Below are 20,878 nucleotides of genomic sequence, written 5' to 3'. Positions count from 1 at the left end.
ACCTATCATAGCTGTGTCCGGCGCCACCATGCCTGGACATTAGGGATATATAAATAGGGCCGATACGACCAGTCAGACTTTAGTTCGCTGACGAAGCCTCTTGGATAGGAGGCGAAACGTCCGAAACCTTCACATTTGTACAGATGACGGCTGAAGAAAGCTTCTCATCGACACATCCACATTACAGTGCAGTGATTGCAGGTTCAATTCTAGGCTTTTCCATGATCTCCCAATCTCTGTGTGTGGGTTTTCTCCAGGCACTACGGTTTTCCCCCCATATTTCCCAAACATGCATTGCAGGGTAATGGAACAATCTGTAATGTCCCTGGGTGTGATTGTGAGCATAAATTGTTGTTCGTCGTCGCTGTATAATAGCCTGTGAGTGGCTAGCAACCAGTTCGGAGGTTACCTCACCTATTGCCCAGAGTTGACTTGGATCGGCTCCAGGACACATGCGACCGACCCTTGTGAGGATGAAGCGGTTCAGATAATGGCTGGATGGTTACCAAAAAAGGTAAACATTTACATTTTCCAAGCAAAGTTGTATCAAGTGTCAATATTTTAGTTCTTTCCGTTACAATGAAATGAAATTACGTGATATGATCGTTGCTGCTAGTCAAATGATCACAAACGGTTCCCAATGTGCTGTGGCACAGTTAAAGGACAACCGACGCCTCCGGACAAGTTGTGTCCATAATTTGTAAAATCACTTAATATGACTTCTACTGAGCGTATTTTACAAAGATTCCACAGCATATAGCTATATTTTACGTTGTAAGACTCGCGCTGAATATTCAGGAAGTCTTGTTTTCGTGTTGATGACGATCCCCACGTGATGTCACGTTTGGAACGCCCCTGACTGAGAAAGCAACACACAATGCATTTTGTGGTACTGTTTGGTGTGAAAACTTCGTGTTGATGGCAAAATTAGAAGGAAAACACATAAATAACGCGATGGTGAATCGTTGTGTGTTGCAGCAAGACAACTACAGTAAAGTCTCGTTATATCGATATCGGATATATCGATAGTCCCGGTTATATCGATACTATTTCTATGCACGCACGGAGAAAATTACATGCAAACAGGGTCGGATATATCGATAGTCCCGGTTATATCGATATTTTTTCGGACTCCCTTGAATATCGATATAACGAGACTTTACTGTATTTGATATTCGCTGACAAATCAGCCCATTTCCAACGGATCTTGGGCGCCATCTTGTGCATTTTCTGGGACGCTACATTGGAATCCTGACGGCTCTAATTGATACGGAAGGTCTTCTTTAATCGATTGCAAACATGTTTGCTTTCCTCTTCAGAACTATTTGAATCATATTCATAGCTGGATGAGTAACAAGAAAGCATATTCTCCGAATCTGAAGCCATTGTTTTTATTCCCGAGCAAGGCAAGACGTCTTGGCATGACATCACGAACAAGGGGGCGGGACCTTCTGAAACTGGCCACTTCCAGGTTCAATTTGAAGTAGTTTCTGGACACTGTCATTTTTATTGGTGTTTTTCATTTGACTAAAAATATCAGCCTGCGTGTCTTGGGTATTTTAGATGCTATAAAACGTTTTTCTGATGTCAGTTAGGAAATAAAACAATGGTGTCAGTTGTCCTTTAACTGAAACCTGTTTTTCTTCAAATCTTGAACGTGGTCATTTCATTGACCAGGAAAAGGTACAGTTCCTCGAGTTTAGTGGGTATAAAATATGGGGGGGGGTTGTTGCTCATATTTCAACTTTTAATGACAACAATTGCTTTTAGTAACACAAACTTAACTGTGCCCTCCAACAAATGGAAATGCTTTTCTTTCAATGTCCTCACATGCAAGTGAGACGTGCCGGCAAAGGCGACCACGGGGCGTATTTGTAAAAAGTTCAGTCTGACTTGTTCGCCCTGGCGCAGAAGACGCAGTCGAGATGAAGGGAGCCGTTTTTCTTGAACAATTAAAAATGGACAAAGTACAGGAGGGTGGGGGGTTGCAGTCTACTCCAGAACAACGGTGCCGCCGGCTGCCTGCAAAGCCGCTTTTAGTTTCTCCGCCTCGTCTTTGGAAACGTTAGCACGGATCTCCTGAGGAAGAGACTCCACCAGCTTCTTGGCCTGGATGAAAAATAGAACAAAAACCAATTAATTCATGCAGACATAAACATGAAAAGTGATTTAATTAGACAACAGACTTAATCGACCAATTTTTTCCCCCCTCCCTCCTTTCTGCGTAGTGCTTTGAAAGCCGCAGTAAATTCCGCCATCGCGAATTGCTCAGGGAAATGTATTACATTGAGAAGCTGCGACATTCAGAATTAACGTTGCCTAAAAATAAAATGCGCCATGAAATGAAACATCCCAAAGCTTTGGTGGAATTGTGAGACTGACCTGCACCAGGTTCAAGCCTTGCATGCAGTTCTTCACTTCCTTAATGAGCTTGACTTTCTCAGCCGTGTTGACTTCAGTTAGTTTGACAGTGAAATGAGTCTTCTCTTTCTTCACCGGTGCTTCCTCTTCTGTCTCCTGATCACATTCAAGTCCAAAGGGAAAAGGAATTGATTGCAGTTTTTTTTTTTAAATAATAATAATGCTTCACGTATGCTACACATTTCAAAATTTAACATGGACTTCAAAACTCATTAAAAAATGTAAAATAGCAAACAACAAAGCAGTCAAGAAGATGAGCAAGGACACAAAAAACATTTTGGAGACTATTTAATCGCCAACTGACAAAATGTACTTGCATTGAAGTTAAAATTAATGATCAAATATAACAGAAATTAAAAAAGATAACACCTAAGCGACAGTGTATAAAAATGTGTTGATTTTCCTTCACATTAGCATTGCACTTTTGCTGAAGAAATTGGCGGTACATTTGCCAAGTGAGGCTGCGGAGTGGGCATGCTTTTAAATGCTGCTAGCAATTTAGGTCGTTGCATTCTATTAACCCACCAGTAGATAGCACTTCATGATATGTACATATTGTACATTTTAATCATGATAATGATAATACATTTCAATTATAAGCGCCTTTCAAAACTCTCAAGATCACTTTACAGTCACTGGATACGCTTTTTGCCGTGGGTGAGCAGCGGCAGCCACACAATAATACTAATAATAACACATTTTGTTTCTAAGTGCCTATCAAAAACTTCAATTACCTGAGCTTTGTCTACTTCAGAATAGTTTTAAATGTACTTGCAAACCTTTTTCAAATTGTTCAATTCCATATGTTACACGAAAAGAAGCACACACACGACACTGAAGCAAACTTTCTTGCCTTCATACAAAAGTCATAGCAAAGACGGATAAGGTGATGATGCTTTGGTTACCAGAAGGCTCAGCGGCAAACTATTACCTGGGATTCAGAAGCAGCTGATGCAGCCATTGTCATCGGCATCATTCCAACATCCTTAATATTCAACGTTTTCTGTGACAGGAAGGAAAAGTACATTTAGAGAAAATGGGAGGAGAGGTTGGTTTAAGTAGGTAGTAGTTGCAGGCAATTATGTGGTCAAGATTCAGAGTGGTGATAAATTTTGGGTCGACTACAGTGATCAACTGTCAGCATAAATGCTCAATCGGATATGGCAGGAATATGCGTGATAAAAGCTAATCAACACACATTTTATCTACACCAGTTCTGTAAGCAAGTTCATGTAAATTGTCGGGGTGTCATATCACCCATTCAGAGTCTGTAAACGTGTTTACCTTGAGGAGCTCATTGAGGTCCGACACCTCTAACAACGTGAGGCCGGCTATTTCGCTCACGAGCTGCTGGATTTTGGGAGAGTACTGCTTGGGGGCTCCGTCCAACGGTGGCGTGACCAAGGCATCCGAGCGGGCGGCGGCGCTCGTCTTGAGTAGTCGCAGTGCGCACCATGCCGGCGTCTTCTGCTGCTGCTGTTGTCTGGGCAAAAACCATACCAACCAACCATTAAAGTGGCTACTTTAATACTGCATAAAGTGAAACACACACACAGCTCACCCTGAGAATGTCTAAAATTGCCTTGATTTTCTACTGTGGCATTAATATGCCACAAACACTATGATCTCAACTCATAACATACTGAAAAAAATAATCTTATATTTCTCTCACTTCAACAGTTTCTTGTCACCATTTTAACCACCACATAGCTGGAGGTAGATTTGTCTTTGTGTCCAGCAAAACAAAAAATCACACTGAGTGTATAAATGAAAAAAGAAGAGGAATTAATTGATATTACATCTGAGCATACACCGTACTTTTTGTAAAGACAATTTTTGCAAGATGTGTCATATTTTCCACGACGTAAAAAATGTGTCCAAAATACGATTACAGTATTTTCACTGTACATCGGTAACCCGTCGCCAGTAAGACATTGGCCACCTTCAAAATAAAAGCTAACCGTCTTATGATGCATGCACGTCGTGTTTTGGATTTAAAATGCTGTGAAATAATTTCTCAGCAATAAATTCACCTATAGGTTATAAAGAATGGTCTCCGAATAACACCAAGCAGCGCTCTCAACTTAAAAAATTGGTTCAATCCCCCATCAATGATTACAATTTCGACCCGACCATGTCAAGAAAACACTGCTAAAAATTATCAAACCACAGCACTTTAATTCGGATCAGATTTTGAATTTCGAGATAAACGGCCTCAGAAATCTGACGTTTTGATTAATTGTACTGTACACGTGAATGGGGAAAAAAAACTATGTCGTTGGCATGAGTTTAATTTTGCAAGCGTGGACCGCAGTTTTTAAACGCATGTAGGCACCACCACGGTTTTTTTGTTGTCACTTTTCAATTTTAACAGTAGAAATATCAGAGCTTTTTAATCACTAGTGAATAAACCACAAGATCTCAACAACTTCCTTGACGAGCGTGTCAGAACGTTAGCGAGCATCAATTACACATACGGTGACCTTGACAATAGAAAAGGTTAAAAAAAACAATAAATGTGTGCAAAGTATAGTATCATGTCCAAAAACGCGTGTGCAAATTGCACTTGACCTACACAATGCTATCAATTGAGGGACGAAGAGACACATTGGTACAACAAACTGCTAACAATGTAGCTCAATAGCTAATGTAGGCATAACTTACAACATTGTAAAGACACACAGTCAAAATAAGTCATGTTGTAAAGTCAACGCAGAGGTTGTCACCGGCCTGCCGTCTGCCCTTGACGAGCCGGTTAGATGCCGAGCGACTTCCGCCGCGCGTAACATGAGTGCAAACGTACCGGTGGAGGCTCACCGCAGCCCGCAGCACCGTTCGAAGACAGCGTCTGGTGCCGTACATGCTAAAATGTAACCTGTAATCTTGAAGTATCGGCGTTGCTCTTCGACGAGCGGCCTCGTTCTTCGTAAGCGAATCGCTGTTTTACACAAGCAAGTCTTCCTCAGAAGCACATGGCGTCCTGCCTCCACAATGAATGCTGACCTACCCGGCATGCATTGCGAACAACTACGGGTACTCGCTTCGACTCGAGCATCCGCGTCATGTTTTTTATTCATTCTTTTGCAATTTCATACTTTTTATGTTTCACTTTATTCAATGTGCTGTGAAGGGCACTCGGACCAGGCATGTCACCCAGCAGGTACACGGGAGGGGGCGGGTTTATGTTACATATATTTCACTGCATTTTCTGTTTGAGTTAGATCCACTTGTTAGCAGTTGGAATAAAGACGTACTCAAGTCAACCGTGAGTTCTCCTTCCTCAACTGATAGAGTGCATTAATTATGGGTATGATGTAGGACATAAAGTAACGAAGAATCAACATTGTAAATTATATAAAAACAGCTCAAAGACCATTCGCAATATACATTACACGGAAATCTATTGTGTTAGATATTTTCAATTTTAATCATAAAAATGAGAGAATTGAGTCATTGGGATGTATGAATACTCTTCCAAATCACGTGACTGTGACCGAAGTGCAGAGAAAATTGCGATCGAGACATTAAAATATCACGTGACTGTCACCATGGGTCCCCGTGATGCTACACTCCGAACATGCTAGTGCCCAAAGAAGCCCTGAACCTAAAATGAGCAGTAATGAACAGTGCTTGCTTCTAGGAGCGACAGGTGTTGGGAAAACATTGCTCCTAAAACAACTCCTCAATATCCTTTCTGGTCGTTTCCGATATTAAAATGCTAAATGGAAGAAAATGCGAATCTCGCCTGCATGTTTCGCTCACGCCTTAGCAGTAGCTCGGCATTGTAGCACGATTGGCATTGCCAGCTAAATTTACAGGTCCGACACTTGTAACTCAAATGGAATGATCATTTGCTGTTTGACGTTTGATTAACTGTTGTTGCTTTCTTAACTTTTTGTTTACAGCTCAGTGTGCACGGAGCTGTTGAAATGGATAGCCCTCCGCACACTCTGCCGACTGTAAATTAGAGTGACAGTCTACATTTTAATACGTACACAAACCCATTGATGACATTGAACATTTTAGTCACATTTTAGGCATTATAATCGTATTCAAGAAAGAGGTGTACATACATACATCTACATCTTTTAAAATGTATTTGCATTTCGTTGGCTGTATTACCTCTCCTCAGGTGGGAACCAATCTGACAGACTTGACGCTGAGGCGAAAGAAGCTGACAATAAGGGAGCTCGGAGGCTGCATGGGCCCAATCTGGCCCAGTTATTTCAATGACTGCTCATCAATCATCGTCAGTGTTGCTCCCACATAAAACTCAAAACACACTGAAAACATGTGTATAATACGTGTTATTTTTTGTCTTTTAAGTTTGTGGTGGACTCATCCAACATCGCTCAAGTGTCGGCATCATGCATCCAGCTTTTGTCAGTGCTTTCCACTAAGCTTCTGCGATGCGCTTCAGTGCTTATAATATTTAACAAGAGGTAAGCGACACTGTGAGACATGCGCGCGCGCGCACACACACACACACACACACACACACCAGAAACATAGCAAATTGTTGCTGGTCCTCTTCCAGGGATGTTCATTGCACCATGAGCCTGGTAGAGATGCGCTCCCTGTTTCGACTGGATGACATGGTGGCCAGTGCTCCTCAGCCGATCACCGTCCTGGAAGCGAGCGCCCGGTCTGGAACAGGACTGCCTGAGGTCTTGGTGTGGTTGGAATCAATCACCAAGTGACAATTATTGGTGTGTAAGGAAGCAACAATGGCGTTTTATTTAAATTGTGCAGGCACATTTATTTCGGCTTAATGTCAAATCATTGTTCAATGTACAGTAAATTATTTAACCAAGAGACTTATGGTTGAATCCAGTCACATTTTTTGTAGTTTTTATATGATTCTTTATTATTTCTGCCAGTGACATAAAGGCAGAAAAATGACATGGTCTTTCACTGGAAGGCAAAAGACACGGCACAAAACAAAATCCCGTGACTGTAAAGTGTCCTTGAGAGTTTTGAAAGGCGCTTAGAAATTAAATGTATTATTACTATAATTGTATATTTGATGGTGTGGGATATTGTTTTTTTTTGTGCCTTATAAAGTGACTGATATGTTTCCGATCACCCTCTAGGGGGCGTATGTGACCTTGAAATCAAGGTGGGGGCGCTTCTAACCGACAAGTGAATGTTAACATTTGTGTTGAGAAGTGTAGTTGTCAACCTTCGATTCAGTCTCAGCACTTGAGTTCAGTTACCCTGTAAATAACTTTCAGATGACACTGTCTAAGCCTGCCTGTTAACTCCTTAATAGAAGTGGTTACAAACTAAGACACACACAGGAAAGGGAAAGCAAGGCACTTGTTGAATTTATTTTATTTTATTTTGTACTTATTGGGACAGGGCTTTTATGTATTTATTGGGGTTGGAGGGCACTATTTGAGGAAATATGACCAAAAATAAGTTGAAACGATCAATGGAGTCCTTCCACGACACTATTAATTCTGTGTTGATTACAATTAGCTAAATCCTGAAACACTGTCAGCCCACCCAAACTACATGATCTTCCCGTTGTACAACCCACGGATATCTATTTTTAACAGTACTGCAAAAGTCCACCATGTTGAACAACAGCAAGTGGCGTTGACACAAACGGCTGAGTGTGCAACATGATTGTTGACTACACAAAGGCAGCAGAACATATTTGAGTGGAAATAAAGGCCAAAGTGCTACGATGACAACGTACACTGTGTTTGTTTCTGTTCTTGTTTTGTTGCGTGAAAGCCTGAAAAGGACTTTTAGGTGATCAATCATTTTGATCCTGTTACTTTATCTATTAGATTGTTATGCCACAATGTTCGAAAAACGGTGGGGGATGTCCACTTGATTCCTTCGGACTGCAGTTCAATTTCCCTTTTTTGTAACTCGGTTAAATGTTTTCTCAGAGGAAAGGATTTTGATTGTTCATTGCAGGCTGCGGGGCCAAACCGCCATCCGTGGAAAGGGGCAACAGAGGCTGGGGCAACTCCAGGCCTGTGTGTGTCGGGTGGGTGAAAGACGACGGGAGGCTGGTCGTGTGCTGGCTGATGGGCAAAGGCAAGGAGGCGCTGTAGGAAAGGGAAGGCTGCAGTGTGCTTGAGGCCATTTGACTTAGAGTGTGTCTGACCGGCTCTGGATCAAAAGGGTTGACAGTGGTGGAATGACCCGCGCCTAAAAAAATGAGAGGCAAAATCATTGAAACGCATTCAAAAGGTTAGTTTTTGTAATACAGTCACGAAACCTGGGTTTCCCACCATAATCTGTTCCTGAAACCGGTTTGAAAGCCAATTTGTTCAAAACAGAATCATATCCCATTATAATATTTTTGGGTGATTGAACAATACAAACATGCCTGCTCACAATGGAATGAACGCCACACGAAGATAATGCATTGGTCACAATGACACACAACACGAGGAAGTGACGTATAAGCGGAGGGGAATCGAGTGGTGCATTCAGATGTGCTCAGTCTGATCGAGAACCCAGTTTTGGTTCTAAACCGAGGCATGAAAAACCTGACGTTTTTGGTTGAAAACCAAATTGGTAGAGAACCGAGACGTACGAAAACTGAGGTTTGAGTGTAGTAGCTGAATCTCAAAGATACAGTGAGACCTCAACTTACAAACTTCATCTTACAAACGTAAAATTTATGAAAATTAAACCTTATAATAAGCACTATTTTCATAATACACACCCACCACGGCTGGCGGAGTGATCTTCGGCGGAAGCACACGACCGAACAGCACCAGAGGTTGTTACCAACAGTCCTTATGGAAGGTGACTCTCCTTCCATAAGCCATCAACGACCAACAAAAAGGTAAATGAAACTTTATTTTACAGCAATGTTTATTTCTTTAATTACAGTCCTCATGTAATGCGCCTCTCTTTCCAAACAGCAATTCCCTTCGACCTTTGACCTCCAACGCCATTCCATCAAGCCGTAAATGACCATCACAAATGTGAATAAAATGACTTTATGATACAATGCAGTGTATTTCTTTCATTACAATACAATAGCACATTTATTATACATAGAATAAGGTATGTTGTGTGTAGTTTTAAGGCTTATTTAGTTGAAAAGTATATTTTATGGAAACCCGGGAACATATTGTTCCCATTTTAATGGTTTCCTATGGGAAATTTATTTTTGAGATACACACTTTTCACCTTACACACTCTGTCTGGGAACCAATTAAGTTCGTAAGTTGAGGTCTCACTGTACCGTTCATGACGCAAGTGAACCCATTTGACTTGTGTTACTAAACAGAAAAGAAGCAAATAAACACCTGCCCTTTTCTCATAAAAAAAAAATAAACTACACCCACGGACATGCAGTAGCTGACAACATTTTCACCCTATTGATAACCTCAACAACCAACAGATAAATGCCTTTCGTCTCATGTTAAAAAAAAATATGCTGGACCCTAAATGAGCAGTTACCTGCTAGAAAAGGGTTCAAGCTGGCTTGGGAGTTAGCAGGGATCAGCGTGTCCAGGTTGACCAAAGAGGCGGCTGCGGGGCCGAGGAAGGACTCGGGGGTATGCACCATGCGAGGGTTCGGGTCCGCCAGGCTCTGTCCTAGCTGGTGCAAGTCAAACATCTCAGGGCTGCCTTCCCTCTGCCCATTGAGCTTCCCTCCATCCATGGCCTCATCGAACAGATCGCCATCTAAAAAGGAGAGTTGGATTTGTTTGGCACCGGGGAAAAATCTTGATTACATAATTTAGTTCAATCATTACCGGAGGGGCTCACAGATCTGAGAGGGGACTTTGTGGGTGCTTTGAAAGGATCCGCTGCAGATGCTCCTGAAATGTCAGAACATCATATGCCGCCATTTATTTTCTATAGTGCATGGAACCTTTGGGGGACGAGTATACTTTTTCTTGTTCTCTTAATCCCTCATAATTTCGATGCTGTAAAAGGGCAATTCCTCCATTTTGAGACAAATGAATCCTTTCTTATCTTATGTCACGGGTGTCAAACGTCAAGGCCCGGGAGCCAAATCTGGCCCGCCACATCATTTTACTCGGCCCGCGAAAGCAAATCAACCTCGTAAAATTCTATGATGCTTGCTAAAGTCTGAACCAAAATTTCAAATTGTCCCATGTAAACCACAATAACAGTCACTATTTTTTACTTCACATTTGAAAACTAGTTACTCATTAATTTGTTGTGCGTTGTAGATGTATAACGTGGAGGGTCTTAAACATTGTAATGGCTTCCTCAAATTCATAACAGCTCCCCAGAGGAAACCGTAACTACAATGTGGACCGTGGCAAAAAAATTGTTTTATGTCATCCCAGCTGACTAATTATAATACGTCCTGGAGTAGTCATCAATTAATTCCACGACACATATTAGCTTAACTCCTCCATCCTAGGTTCTCTCTTTTTGTACCCTCTGTCATGCTACTCCATGGGTGGGCAAACTTTTTGACTCGCGGGCCACAATGGGTTCTAAAATTTGACAGAGGGGCCGGGCCCGGAGTATTTGGAGGGAGTTTTTGGGCCGGATATACTAAACCTAAAGCATTAAATGTAGTGGGTGCAAACCTCATAGCAGAGTAAGAACACTACAACCCAATTTATTAACTGTCTTTCAAATGTGAAAAATTATCAGTTAATACATTTGTCTCAAGGAATATGCAAGATATGGCATTTACATAGTATTTCGCAGATACTGATTCACGCGCAAACACTGCACGTGTATCGTTGCCAAGCACACAGACATAGACTACCTGCAGTTGAAATTTGCATACTCGGCACGGCAGCCAATCAGAAGCCTGCTTCATGCTTCGGACTTTCCCAATCGTTATAAGGTTGTGCATTTGCATATCATTTTTCAAAATAGATGCACAGAACCTCAGCCCAGAAGAAAAATTCAAAAGAAGCTAACAAAATTTGTGACGCTACAAAACGTAAACTTACATTATATCGTGACTGTAAAGTGTACTTGAGAGTTATGAAAGGCGCTTAGTGGCTTGTAGCAGACAACACAATGCAAACATTGCATTGTGCACCATGACGACAAACGACAACTGGAGCAAAATCTTCAGCCACGGATATTTACCGTAATTTAAGCGAGGTAGCATTTGTGGAAAGTTAATTTAAAAAAAAAACTTTATACTTTGCGCTTGTCGCATTGTGTTACAAGTTGTGAAAAATGGGGCAGGCAGTTTTATGGCCGGGCAGGCCGCTTTTCAGAGTTGTCTGTCCTGTTGTCCGCTAACTTTTTGTCATGACTTTCAGACACAGTTTTTACTATAATTTGGACAAGTTCGGCGGTCCGGATTAAAAAGTCTAACGGGCTGTATGTGGCCCGCGGGCCGTAGTTTGCCCATGTCTGTGCTACTCGGTCTCCTAAACATCCGAAGCAAAAAAGGGGGCCCAACAGAGTTCTATGTTCTGTTAGGAAAACCCATAGGTAGCAAAAATAGTCAATTTGATATAGTTTCACAATTGGATACCATTGTCCCATCATTTGTTATTTCTCCATTAACTCATTCACTGCCGGACATGTGCAAAAATGTGTCCACTCCAGTGCCAGGGATTTTGTCATTGTCACTCAAATTCCAGGAACCATAGAATATTGAGTTTTAGGACTACATAAACATTCATTGCAGCGTCTATATAGACTTTGAAGTCAAGCAATGGATTCCGTAATCTAACATTTTAATCAATGACAAAGTGATAAATGACACAATATCAAAAATCGGAATGCACATCCACCTGCTGTACCCCATAGGTTGGAGGAGGCTGTGCCAGGTGGCGGGTCCCAAGGGTTGACTGGGGGAGAGCTGGGCTCCCATGGTGGAGGAGGGCTGTTGGAGGTAGGAGGTATCATCCAGGCGGCATCATCATTTTTTGACGAGCTGCGGCTTCCGTCTTTATTGGCAGGAGAAAATTGGAGAGGGTGGATGACTTTGTTGCACATTTTCATGCACACAACGTGGGAACACCCCTCCTCTTTCACAACATTGTTTTTAGTTCATGACAGTTATGGGGACTTCATATTATTTCCTATTTTTCTCTTTCCAAAATGATGTGTGATTCATGCACTTCAACTTTTTCAGCCCGTAATGCTCAGACACTCACCCAAGTGGTTCCAGGGATCTGTGGCCCCCGCACGAGCGGACGCTTGGAAAGGGGTTTTATGCCAGATGTTTTCACTTGGAGGAGGGTCTTTTGGCACGGCAAAAACATCAACCAGATCCATGAAGGCAGTCTGACAGCAAGGAAAAACACACACTGGTAAGTAGCCTCTCACAAAGTTTAAACATTTGAGTTGGAAATGAATACTGAATTTTCCGGTATGTCAGGCGCACTGGAGTATAAGGCGCACAGCCAATGAATGTTGTATTTTCAAACTTTTTCCATATATAAGGCGCACTGGACTATAAGGCGCACTCCATTCCCCTATTGGGGAATGGAGTGCGCCCGGTTGAGGGGAATGGAGTCAGTGGCTGCTGACAGTAGCTGAGAGACCGGTTGTGGCTCAATATTACTTCACATATAAGGCACACCTGGATATAAGGTGCAGGGTCATCTTTTGAAGAAAATTAAGACACTTATTCACCGGAAAATACGGTACAGACCCTGCTAATTTTTATTACTGGAATAACATATGATTCAGTCTGAGGGCACAATGTCACTCACTCCCACCCCAAATAGGGTATTCCATACCCTAAAATTTCATACCCCGCCTTTAGACGACATCTCGCGTTTGCTCTCCTCCAAAGCTTTCTTGAGCATTGATTCATCTCCTTGGCGGCCACGTTGCTCCTGTCAACACAAAATACAGTAGTCGCCATAGCTGCTTGAATATATATATATATTTTAACAAGCACATTTCCCCATTGTGGGACTATTAACTCATTTGCTGCCATTGCCAAATGTATTCGGGTTTAGTTTTTTTCTTGAGAGGGTGTCGATAAAGCGCTGGTCAGACCTCTGGCAATGTGTTTCCCATTCCACGAGGAGGCAGCATTTGCCTTCAGCTGTTGTTAAAGTGCTATATAAATCAATATGTATTGTATTGTATTTTGGACAGCTACCCCATTTTAACCTCAGATACCTCCAGACCCATATAACTTGGGAATAAACTCCTTTTCTGATAAAAGAAGAGAGTTCAAGGGTTCTAATGGTGTATTGCACAGGTGTCAAAGTCAAGGCCCGCGGGCCAAATCCGGCCCGCCACCTCATTTTTTTCGGCCCGCGAAAGCAAATCAAACTTGTTAAATTCCATGATGATTGCTAAAATCTGAGCCAAAATTTCATATTTTTGGATGTCAACCACAATAAAAGTCATTATTCTTGACTTCAGATATGAAAACGAGTTATTTATTAATTTGCTGTGTGCTCTATATGTAATATTTGAAGGGATTTAAACATTTTAATGGGTTCCCCAAATTCATAACGGCCCTCGAGAGGAAACCATAACTACAATGTGGCCCGCTGCAAAAAATAACTTTGACACCCCTGGTGTATTGAATGTTTATGTAGTCGTAAAACTCAATAATCTGTGGGTCCTGCAATTTGAGTGAAAATGACAAAAACCCTGGTACTAGAGTTGACACATTTTTGCACATCGTCTGGCCGTGAATGAGTTAAAGGCTTTCTGAAGATGTCCAATCGATGGAATACGGTTTGTTGTTTCAACATAAGAAATTTTAAACACGTTTATGGCATGCTTAGAATATCTTGTTTTTTTATCCTTTCACCCCCATCCCCCATCCCATTTCAAATTGCTGCTGTGGACTGCAAATTTCCCCATTGTGGGACAATTAAAGGTTATCTGATTCTGGTTCCGATTCCCTAATTTGTTTGATTGGGATTTCATTTGTTTTGCCTACCTTTTGGTGTGCTTCCTTGCTCATGTTCAGTGCTAACTTGAGTTGAGAATCCTCATCCATGTCCACCGTGGTGGGCGGACGCTTGACCGACTGCGAGTGGAGCCAAATGGAACGAAAACCAAGACACACACACAAACAAACAAAAAAACTGTGATTACATTTCTGTCACATCATGACACCACAAGTACCTCACACCATTAAGAGAAGTTTGACCAGTGAGTTAAATAAAGACCTGGGGTGTGGGGGGTATCCATGATGACACAACATGGACAAAAGTATTGGGACACATTTCTGAGTAGACTTCAGACAGGATTATAGAGTGCTACCTTAAAAGTGGAAACATAGATTTGGTCAAGGTCAGCAAATGGGTTGTGCCAAAGCCCTCTCAACACGATTGTCCATGTTGTGTAAGAAAGTTTTCGGAAGGAAGAAGTGAGAAAAATAACGTTCCCTTCACGTCCCTGGACCAAGCAAAGAGGTACCTTCTTAACCTCTTTGCTGAGGCTCACAGCAATCTGCATTGCGGTCTTTTCATCGAGAACCACTGTTGTAGTTGTCGGCTATGGTCAAAGGGAGCAAGGATTAGAGGCAAGGACCTGCGTTACAACCTGAGGACATTCGTTCATAAGATGATTTCTCTCAGTGTGCCTTCCTCTGAGTAATTTTATCCTGAAGAGGAGGCCGGGGTGCGTGTTAGGCGCCTGGCCGTGCTTGGATATGTGCTTGCTGTTTGGCTGGCTCGCAGTGATGGATCCCAGTGCCATTACTGGCCGAGTCAGAGACAGAGATGCTCTGTTCTCGGCGAAATGGCGGCATGCATATAAGCAGGGCTTCATGGCTCCGTTGCAAATGGACGTGACTAAAATCTCACAGGTGGGGCTTTACCGTACTTTTTGGGCATTCTTGTGTTTCACAAATGCACACGCACGGACATTAAAAGTACTTATCGCAGTCACAGAGGGCCGAGCATATGACCAATGACAACTTGGGGGGGGGGGGGGGGGGGGGGGGGGGGGGGGGGGGGCAAACAAAACAACTCCCAGATGGAAAAACAAGTCTACGTTTTTTCCCCCAGCAATAAACATCATCCAGGTGGATTAACACGGGGTGAAAATACACGGGGTTAAAATACACTCCCTTCAAAAGAATCATATCCAAATACTAAAGCTGCATGATTATGGCCAAAATGATAAGCACGAATATGTGTTTTTCATCAATACAGTGATTATGATTATTAATCACAATTCTTCAATATGCAAAAATACAATAACAAGTTCATTAAAAAAATACTCATTTTCTATCACTTTTCTGGTGATCCATTTTTAAAACAGACCCAAATCTTTGAAGGAGCTGCATAGTGCCCACGGGCCTCATTATGGTGACAGTGGTTTTCGAGACACTATCTCCTCATCTGCAATTTTTGGGGAACTTTCTTCCCTTGACATGAATTGCTGTCATCAAATTCCTACTGCATGGTGCACTTGATTGTTATTTGGGCCGTTTCATAAAGCCTCCTGCTGGTTGGCTTAAGACTGGTTGAGAATTTCAATTTGTAACAGATCCTGCATTTTAAATCAAGATTACCAACGATCAGGTTAGTTTAATCGTGGTTTGCCAAATTGTGTTCTAGATACAATAGAAATCGAATTCATTATGCAGCTCTATCAAATGCTATTATTTCAAAAGACAATGAAGACAGCACTGTGAGGTTAACGCACAATGTTCAGCAAGATACATCATAGAGGAGAACCCGAACGAAAGATGATTGGTAAAATGTGCATCTTTCTTACTATTCACCGCTTTGCTCTGCTTTAATATTATCTGTGTACTGTTAACAGTGTACAGTAGTTGTGTATACGTGCAATCCAGCATACCTTTTCGCTTTCCTCTCGGCTCATGGCCAAGGCTAGCTGCAGCTGGAGCTCCTCCTCCCCTGTGGTGGTCGGTCGAGCTTGCTCCAACTCCGGCGCGAGTCGAGGAGAGGAAGAGGAGGAGGCTGGAGGAAGGAGAGGAGAGGGGAATGAGTCTTTCAGGAAGTAGCAAAAACATTGCCAGAAGTTGCAAAAAGGGACAATAAATGGATGGATGGATGGATGGATGGATAGATAGATAGATAGATAGATAGATAGATAGATAGATAGATAGATAGATAGATAGATAGATAGATAGATAGATAGATAGATAGATAGATAGATAGATAGATAGATAGATAGATAGATAGATAGATAGATAGATAGATAGATAGATAGATAGATAGATAGATAGATAGATAGATAGATAGATAGATAGATAGATAGATAGATAGATAGATAGATAGATAGATAGATACACACGCTTTGGCTGCATTCTTGGGTCAGAAAGGCGCTGGTACTGGGGCTGAATGTTAATATATCTGTGGTCTTTTGTTGTTTAGGATCTTTGTTACCATTGGCTACCACTTAGTAGGCCCAGAATGAGAACAATGCTGCGCCTATGCGCTCGGGGAAGATTTTGGAAGATGGATGAATTTGGAATGAAGCCCATCGGAATAGGACAAATCCTCTCAGTGGGTTTGCACAACTGTGGAAGCTAATCAGTAGCATGTGGTCATTTGTTTTCATGATTATTTATTGTAATAGTGGCCTGGTGATCCAGTGGTTAGTGTTAGTTAGTGCGTTACCACAGTGCAGGTATACGGAGTTCAATTCCAGCTGTGGCCTCCCTGTATGGAGTTTGCAATGTTTTCTCCGGGTCATCCGGTTTCCTCCCACATTCCAAAAACATGCTTGGCAGGTTAATGGAACATTCTAAATCACACGGGGTCAAAGTCAAGGCCCGGGGGCCAAATCTGGCCTGCCACATAACTTGTGTGTGAAATTCCATGACGCTGGCTAAAGTCCGACCCAAAATTTCAAATTGTTGTATGTAAACCACAATAAGATTCATTATTTTTTACTACAAATGTGAAAACTAGTTATTCATTAATTTGTTGTGTGCTCTTTATGTAAAATGTGGAGGGGATGAAACAGTCTAAGGCTTCCCCAAATCCACAACAGACCCCAAGAGGAAATCATAACTACAACGTGGCCCACGGCGAAAAATGATTTTGATACCCATGATGTAAAAGGACGATTCATTTTGCCTGAGCATCTGGCATTGTGCTACTCCTGTAAAAGTTCTGAAGCACCTAGCCGATGATGATTCAAGGTAGGAGGTAGCCACATGTTTCCACTGGCTCACCTCCGAGACCAAATATGCATGGAATGTATATCGGAGTGAGGGAGAGGGGCTGAGGGCATAGTTGCTTGGGGAGAAAAAATACTAGACTGGAGGCAGTAAAACAGTCAGAAAGCGTCTGAATATGCCGCAGATCCCACCATGAAGCCACCACCGTTGGTCATATGCTAACGTTTCATACATTTTAATTAAGAACCACACAGACCACAACAATGCCCGAAGGGGATGACTGCATGTTTGTTTTTCAGTGAAGAAAGTAAAAGGTTCCACATTAAAAAGAACTTCTTCTTCTTTTCCTTTCGGCTTTTCTCTTCAAGGGGTCAAAAACAAAAAAAAAACCTTTTGGAGCTTTCTCAAGTAACTTTGGGTCAGAGCTGTAGTGCAGTCTGGATTGGTCGCAGGTCACATATGGAGAACATTTCAACTCGAAATTGTCCATAGGTTTGAATGGCCAATGCATACTGACTGAAAAAGACTGACTTTGTGATTTGCTATACGGTTCGTCTTTACTACTCACATTGTAGAGAAGGGGGCGAACTTCGAGTCTCGTACATCCCGTAGTGGCTGGCGTGGGCTGCCGGATATGGAGGAGGTAGCTCTCCATATTCACCATAGACCCTCACCATGCGCGACTTGGTCTTCAACGCCTGGGCCCTATCTTTCTTCAGCTTTTCCGGGTCCTTCAACAGAGCCACCAGTTTCTTGGCCTTTTCGCGGATATGGATACCCTGGTCCTCTCCGTCGCGGTCTATGTACTGAAAGTCCTTGAGGGTCTGGATGGAGTAAATGTTATCCCGGCACTCCTGCGCCACGCGGACCGAGCCTGCTTTGATCAGGTAGTCTAGCAATGTGAGCGCCTTATAAACATGGCGCCAGTTCTTGCCGTGGTCATTGAGCCTCCTCCAGATCATACCCATGACCTCGGTGAACGCCACCATGTTGTAGGTCAGATCAGCAATCTCGGCCATCAGTGTGCTGGAGGCGCCCCACGGGTCATTGGAGGTGGCCTCGCGCACTTTGATCTCGGCATCCGTGTAGTTGTTCACTACATTTTTCATCTGCCGGCGCAACGATGTCTGCATGGTGACAGTGGTGTTCACGGCTCCAGTAGGGGAAATAAAAAGGCAGGGGACTCTTTTGGCAGCAGCTCAGCGAAAAAGAAAAATAAATCCAAGCTTGTCTTTGCAAATTCAATTAAATCCACAAATGTGTTCCTGTTGAGGAGGAAGACAATGTGACAATGAATGAGAAGTATAGGATCACTTGGACAAAAAGTATTGGGACACACATAAATAAGACAGTGGACGCCTAGGAACAATTTAAACCAGGAATCAGCAAGTGGCATGCGTCAGTGATTCCAAACATTGCCAATGGTGAGATAGACCTGCTCAATCCTAAATCATCATATTTTTGGAAACATAAAACTGTCCAAAATTAACATCAATCTAGGAGGTTCCCAACACAGGGAAAGGTGTTAAAAGGGGTGGCGGACTACATTGCCCGACAAAACTCGACACCAAGCCTCATCTTTCAATGGGACAATGCAGAGTGATTGCGGTGCAAAACCCAATGCAATGTTTTCAAGTTGACTCTGTTAAACATGCTTACCATTTGACCATCAGTAGGAAGCAGTTTTGAAATGTTGCATACATCACTTCTTCATTCATTACTTTGGATTGATCAAAACGGTCAGTCAGCAGGATGAGCGATAAACTCATGGGCAACATAATTACGTCCAACCGCATTCGTTCAGAAGAGATTGTAAAATGTCTTTCTTGACAGACGTCATTAGTTTTTGACGTTTTAAGAATATGTTGTATTTGTAGTTGAACGGTGGTAATAAATTCTTCCCCCACTATCAATAGTCTACTTGAAACTAACAATAATAAACATACTTTTTAAAATGTCAAAGCGAGAATTATCGGAAACATGTTCTGTGTTCTGGTGTCATTTCTTGAAATTATGCTGCGTTAGTGGACCGGGTTCGTTCATTTTCGCTTTTCAAAGTTTGAGACACTTTGGCCTTTACATGGTACATTCCACCCGAATTTAAAATGGCACCTTCCAGTACATTCGGCACCTGACGTAATCGATTAGCAAAGACGGAAGTAGCTCGCTGTCGAACAAACGAGTGAAAAAAATCGTATTGCGATTATTTTTCCCCACTTTTGTCGACAGAATCAACAATGTGGAATTTTCATCACTTGTAAATAGGGTACAGTTGGTTATTTTTAATAGACTGCACGGGTGAAGGCAGCGTCAATTTCTTTAAACAATTCCCTCAGTTGTGTGCTCCCCCACTGTAAAAATGAAAAAGAAATGTTTGTCCGATTAATTATTCACCTTAAAAATATTAGGCCTGATGTCAAGGCGGCTCACGTGGTGCACTTCCTGTTGCTTTATTGCCGGTAAAACGAAACGTAAACAAGAATAGTTTTCACATTTTTTTTCAACCACTGTTGACGATGCTGATTCGAGTTAGGATACCGTTGTGAATTTAGGGTTCCATCCTTTCGTCACAAAAGCAACACAGCCGAGGTCTTAAATACACGTAATTTAACTCTAAATGAGCGAATTGAACGGCAAATTTCATTTGGAATGAAATTGAAAAGGCGCATTTTTAGTTCACTTTGTTCGATGCGGATCGAATTTTCCCGGGACACTGCGTCGAACAGGACGAGGAGGCGAACTATCTCACAGTGACTCAGCTTCTGTGATTTCGATGAAAATACAAATAGTAAAACATGGAATTGAGACGTATAAATAACAGAAATGTTCAATTCTTCCACTCCCCTTTTCTTACCTTCATGACATGGCAGCGTCATGCTCCAAACTTTTGAGTGGAAGGAGGAAATAAGACCAAAATGTGCTTCCGCCTCTCGGCATGTCCCGGCAAGCCGATAAGGGTAAAGCACAAATAGTGCAAAAATATCTTCTATCTAGTTCTAAATTCACGTGGAACAAAAAAAATCCTGTTTATATTAGTGTATTGTAGTGCTGGGTAAAGGCCGGAGCACCCCCACACCACTCCTGAAAACACCACTAACGCGCAAGGGAGGGTGGGGTGGGTCGGTGAAAGAGGCTGGCCTGCCGGCACTGTGCATGCAAAGTCAACATTAACCCTTTCTTTGCTGGGGCCAAGACAAAAGAACAGATCTTCTCCCCGTACTTAAAAAAATAGAAAACCTGAAATGATAAAAAAAGTTTAATGTAAAGTCACTACAAACAAGTACTACAAAGTAATCAGTCTTTGCAGCTGTCCAACAATTATCTTAAAACCGATTTAAAAAAGTAAAATCAGTTGAACGAGTATTTAAAGAGAAAATGAATGCACGCAGATTCACTGAATCACTGTTGATGATTTATCTCCCCTTCCCCGACATCCCTGCCATT

At 42.2% G+C, this 20,878-nt stretch overlaps 3 protein-coding genes across 4 annotated transcripts; 1 reads left to right on the top strand and 2 right to left on the bottom strand.

Annotated features, from left to right (window-relative positions):
• Window positions 1–1,193: 1,193 nt before the first annotated feature.
• Window positions 1,194–5,367, bottom strand: mrpl12 (mitochondrial ribosomal protein L12). Its single transcript, XM_089018403.1, has 5 exons — window positions 5,225–5,367; window positions 3,706–3,904; window positions 3,353–3,424; window positions 2,383–2,517; window positions 1,194–2,109 (listed from the first exon to the last, which is right to left on the bottom strand). Exons 1-5 carry the CDS (start codon window positions 5,281–5,283, stop codon window positions 1,993–1,995), a joined length of 582 nt encoding a protein of 193 aa, XP_088874529.1. The 5' UTR covers window positions 5,284–5,367; the 3' UTR covers window positions 1,194–1,992.
• Window positions 5,368–5,969: 602 nt separating this feature from the next.
• arl16 (ARF like GTPase 16) lies at window positions 5,970–8,126 on the top strand. Its single transcript, XM_089018402.1, has 5 exons — window positions 5,970–6,107; window positions 6,326–6,380; window positions 6,554–6,670; window positions 6,748–6,863; window positions 6,959–8,126. The coding sequence occupies exons 1-5, from the start codon at window positions 5,983–5,985 to the stop codon at window positions 7,119–7,121; spliced, it is 576 nt and encodes a 191-aa protein (XP_088874528.1). The 5' UTR covers window positions 5,970–5,982; the 3' UTR covers window positions 7,122–8,126.
• Window positions 7,738–20,626, bottom strand: epn3a (epsin 3a). Of its 2 annotated transcripts, XM_089018400.1 has the most exons (11): window positions 20,289–20,626; window positions 18,003–18,699; window positions 16,144–16,265; window positions 14,752–14,829; window positions 14,270–14,359; window positions 13,116–13,199; window positions 12,513–12,642; window positions 12,147–12,302; window positions 10,158–10,223; window positions 9,859–10,086; window positions 7,738–8,589 (listed from the first exon to the last, which is right to left on the bottom strand). In XM_089018400.1, the coding sequence occupies exons 2-11, from the start codon at window positions 18,565–18,567 to the stop codon at window positions 8,321–8,323; spliced, it is 1,788 nt and encodes a 595-aa protein (XP_088874526.1). In that variant the 5' UTR covers window positions 18,568–18,699; window positions 20,289–20,626; the 3' UTR covers window positions 7,738–8,320. The 2 variants fall into 2 exon arrangements, with proteins under 2 accessions (XP_088874526.1, XP_088874527.1); XM_089018401.1 differs by lacking the exon at window positions 14,752–14,829 and having other exon boundaries at window positions 20,289–20,622.
• Between the last annotated feature and the right edge of the window lie 252 nt (window positions 20,627–20,878).

The sequence above is a fragment of the Hippocampus bargibanti genome, linkage group LG17 (assembly GCF_051943395.1).
Source record: "Hippocampus bargibanti isolate YZ-2025 linkage group LG17, ASM5194339v1, whole genome shotgun sequence".
Taxonomy (NCBI): Eukaryota; Metazoa; Chordata; class Actinopteri; order Syngnathiformes; family Syngnathidae; genus Hippocampus; species Hippocampus bargibanti.
This window is presented reverse-complemented; position numbering and strand designations above follow the sequence as displayed.

Coding starts and splice junctions, on each gene's coding strand:
- mrpl12 (XM_089018403.1), bottom strand. CDS start 5,283: ATGTACGGCACCAGACGCTGTCTTCGAACGGTGCTGCGGGCTGCGGTG. Junction 3,905..5,224: donor GCTGCGGTGAGCCTCCACCG/GTACGTTTGCAC, acceptor GTTTTTGCCCAG/ACAACAGCAGCAGCAGAAGA. Junction 3,425..3,705: donor ACCTCAATGAGCTCCTCAAG/GTAAACACGTTT, acceptor TTCCTGTCACAG/AAAACGTTGAATATTAAGGA.
- arl16 (XM_089018402.1), top strand. CDS start 5,983: ATGCTACACTCCGAACATGCTAGTGCCCAAAGAAGCCCTGAACCTAAA. Junction 6,381..6,553: donor CTCCGCACACTCTGCCGACT/GTAAATTAGAGT, acceptor ACCTCTCCTCAG/GTGGGAACCAATCTGACAGA. Junction 6,864..6,958: donor CTTATAATATTTAACAAGAG/GTAAGCGACACT, acceptor GTCCTCTTCCAG/GGATGTTCATTGCACCATGA.
- epn3a (XM_089018400.1), bottom strand. CDS start 18,567: ATGCAGACATCGTTGCGCCGGCAGATGAAAAATGTAGTGAACAACTAC. Junction 12,643..13,115: donor AGATGTCGTCTAAAGGCGGG/GTATGAAATTTT, acceptor CCTTGCTGTCAG/ACTGCCTTCATGGATCTGGT. Junction 10,224..12,146: donor CAACCTATGGGGTACAGCAG/GTGGATGTGCAT, acceptor CTGACATTTCAG/GAGCATCTGCAGCGGATCCT.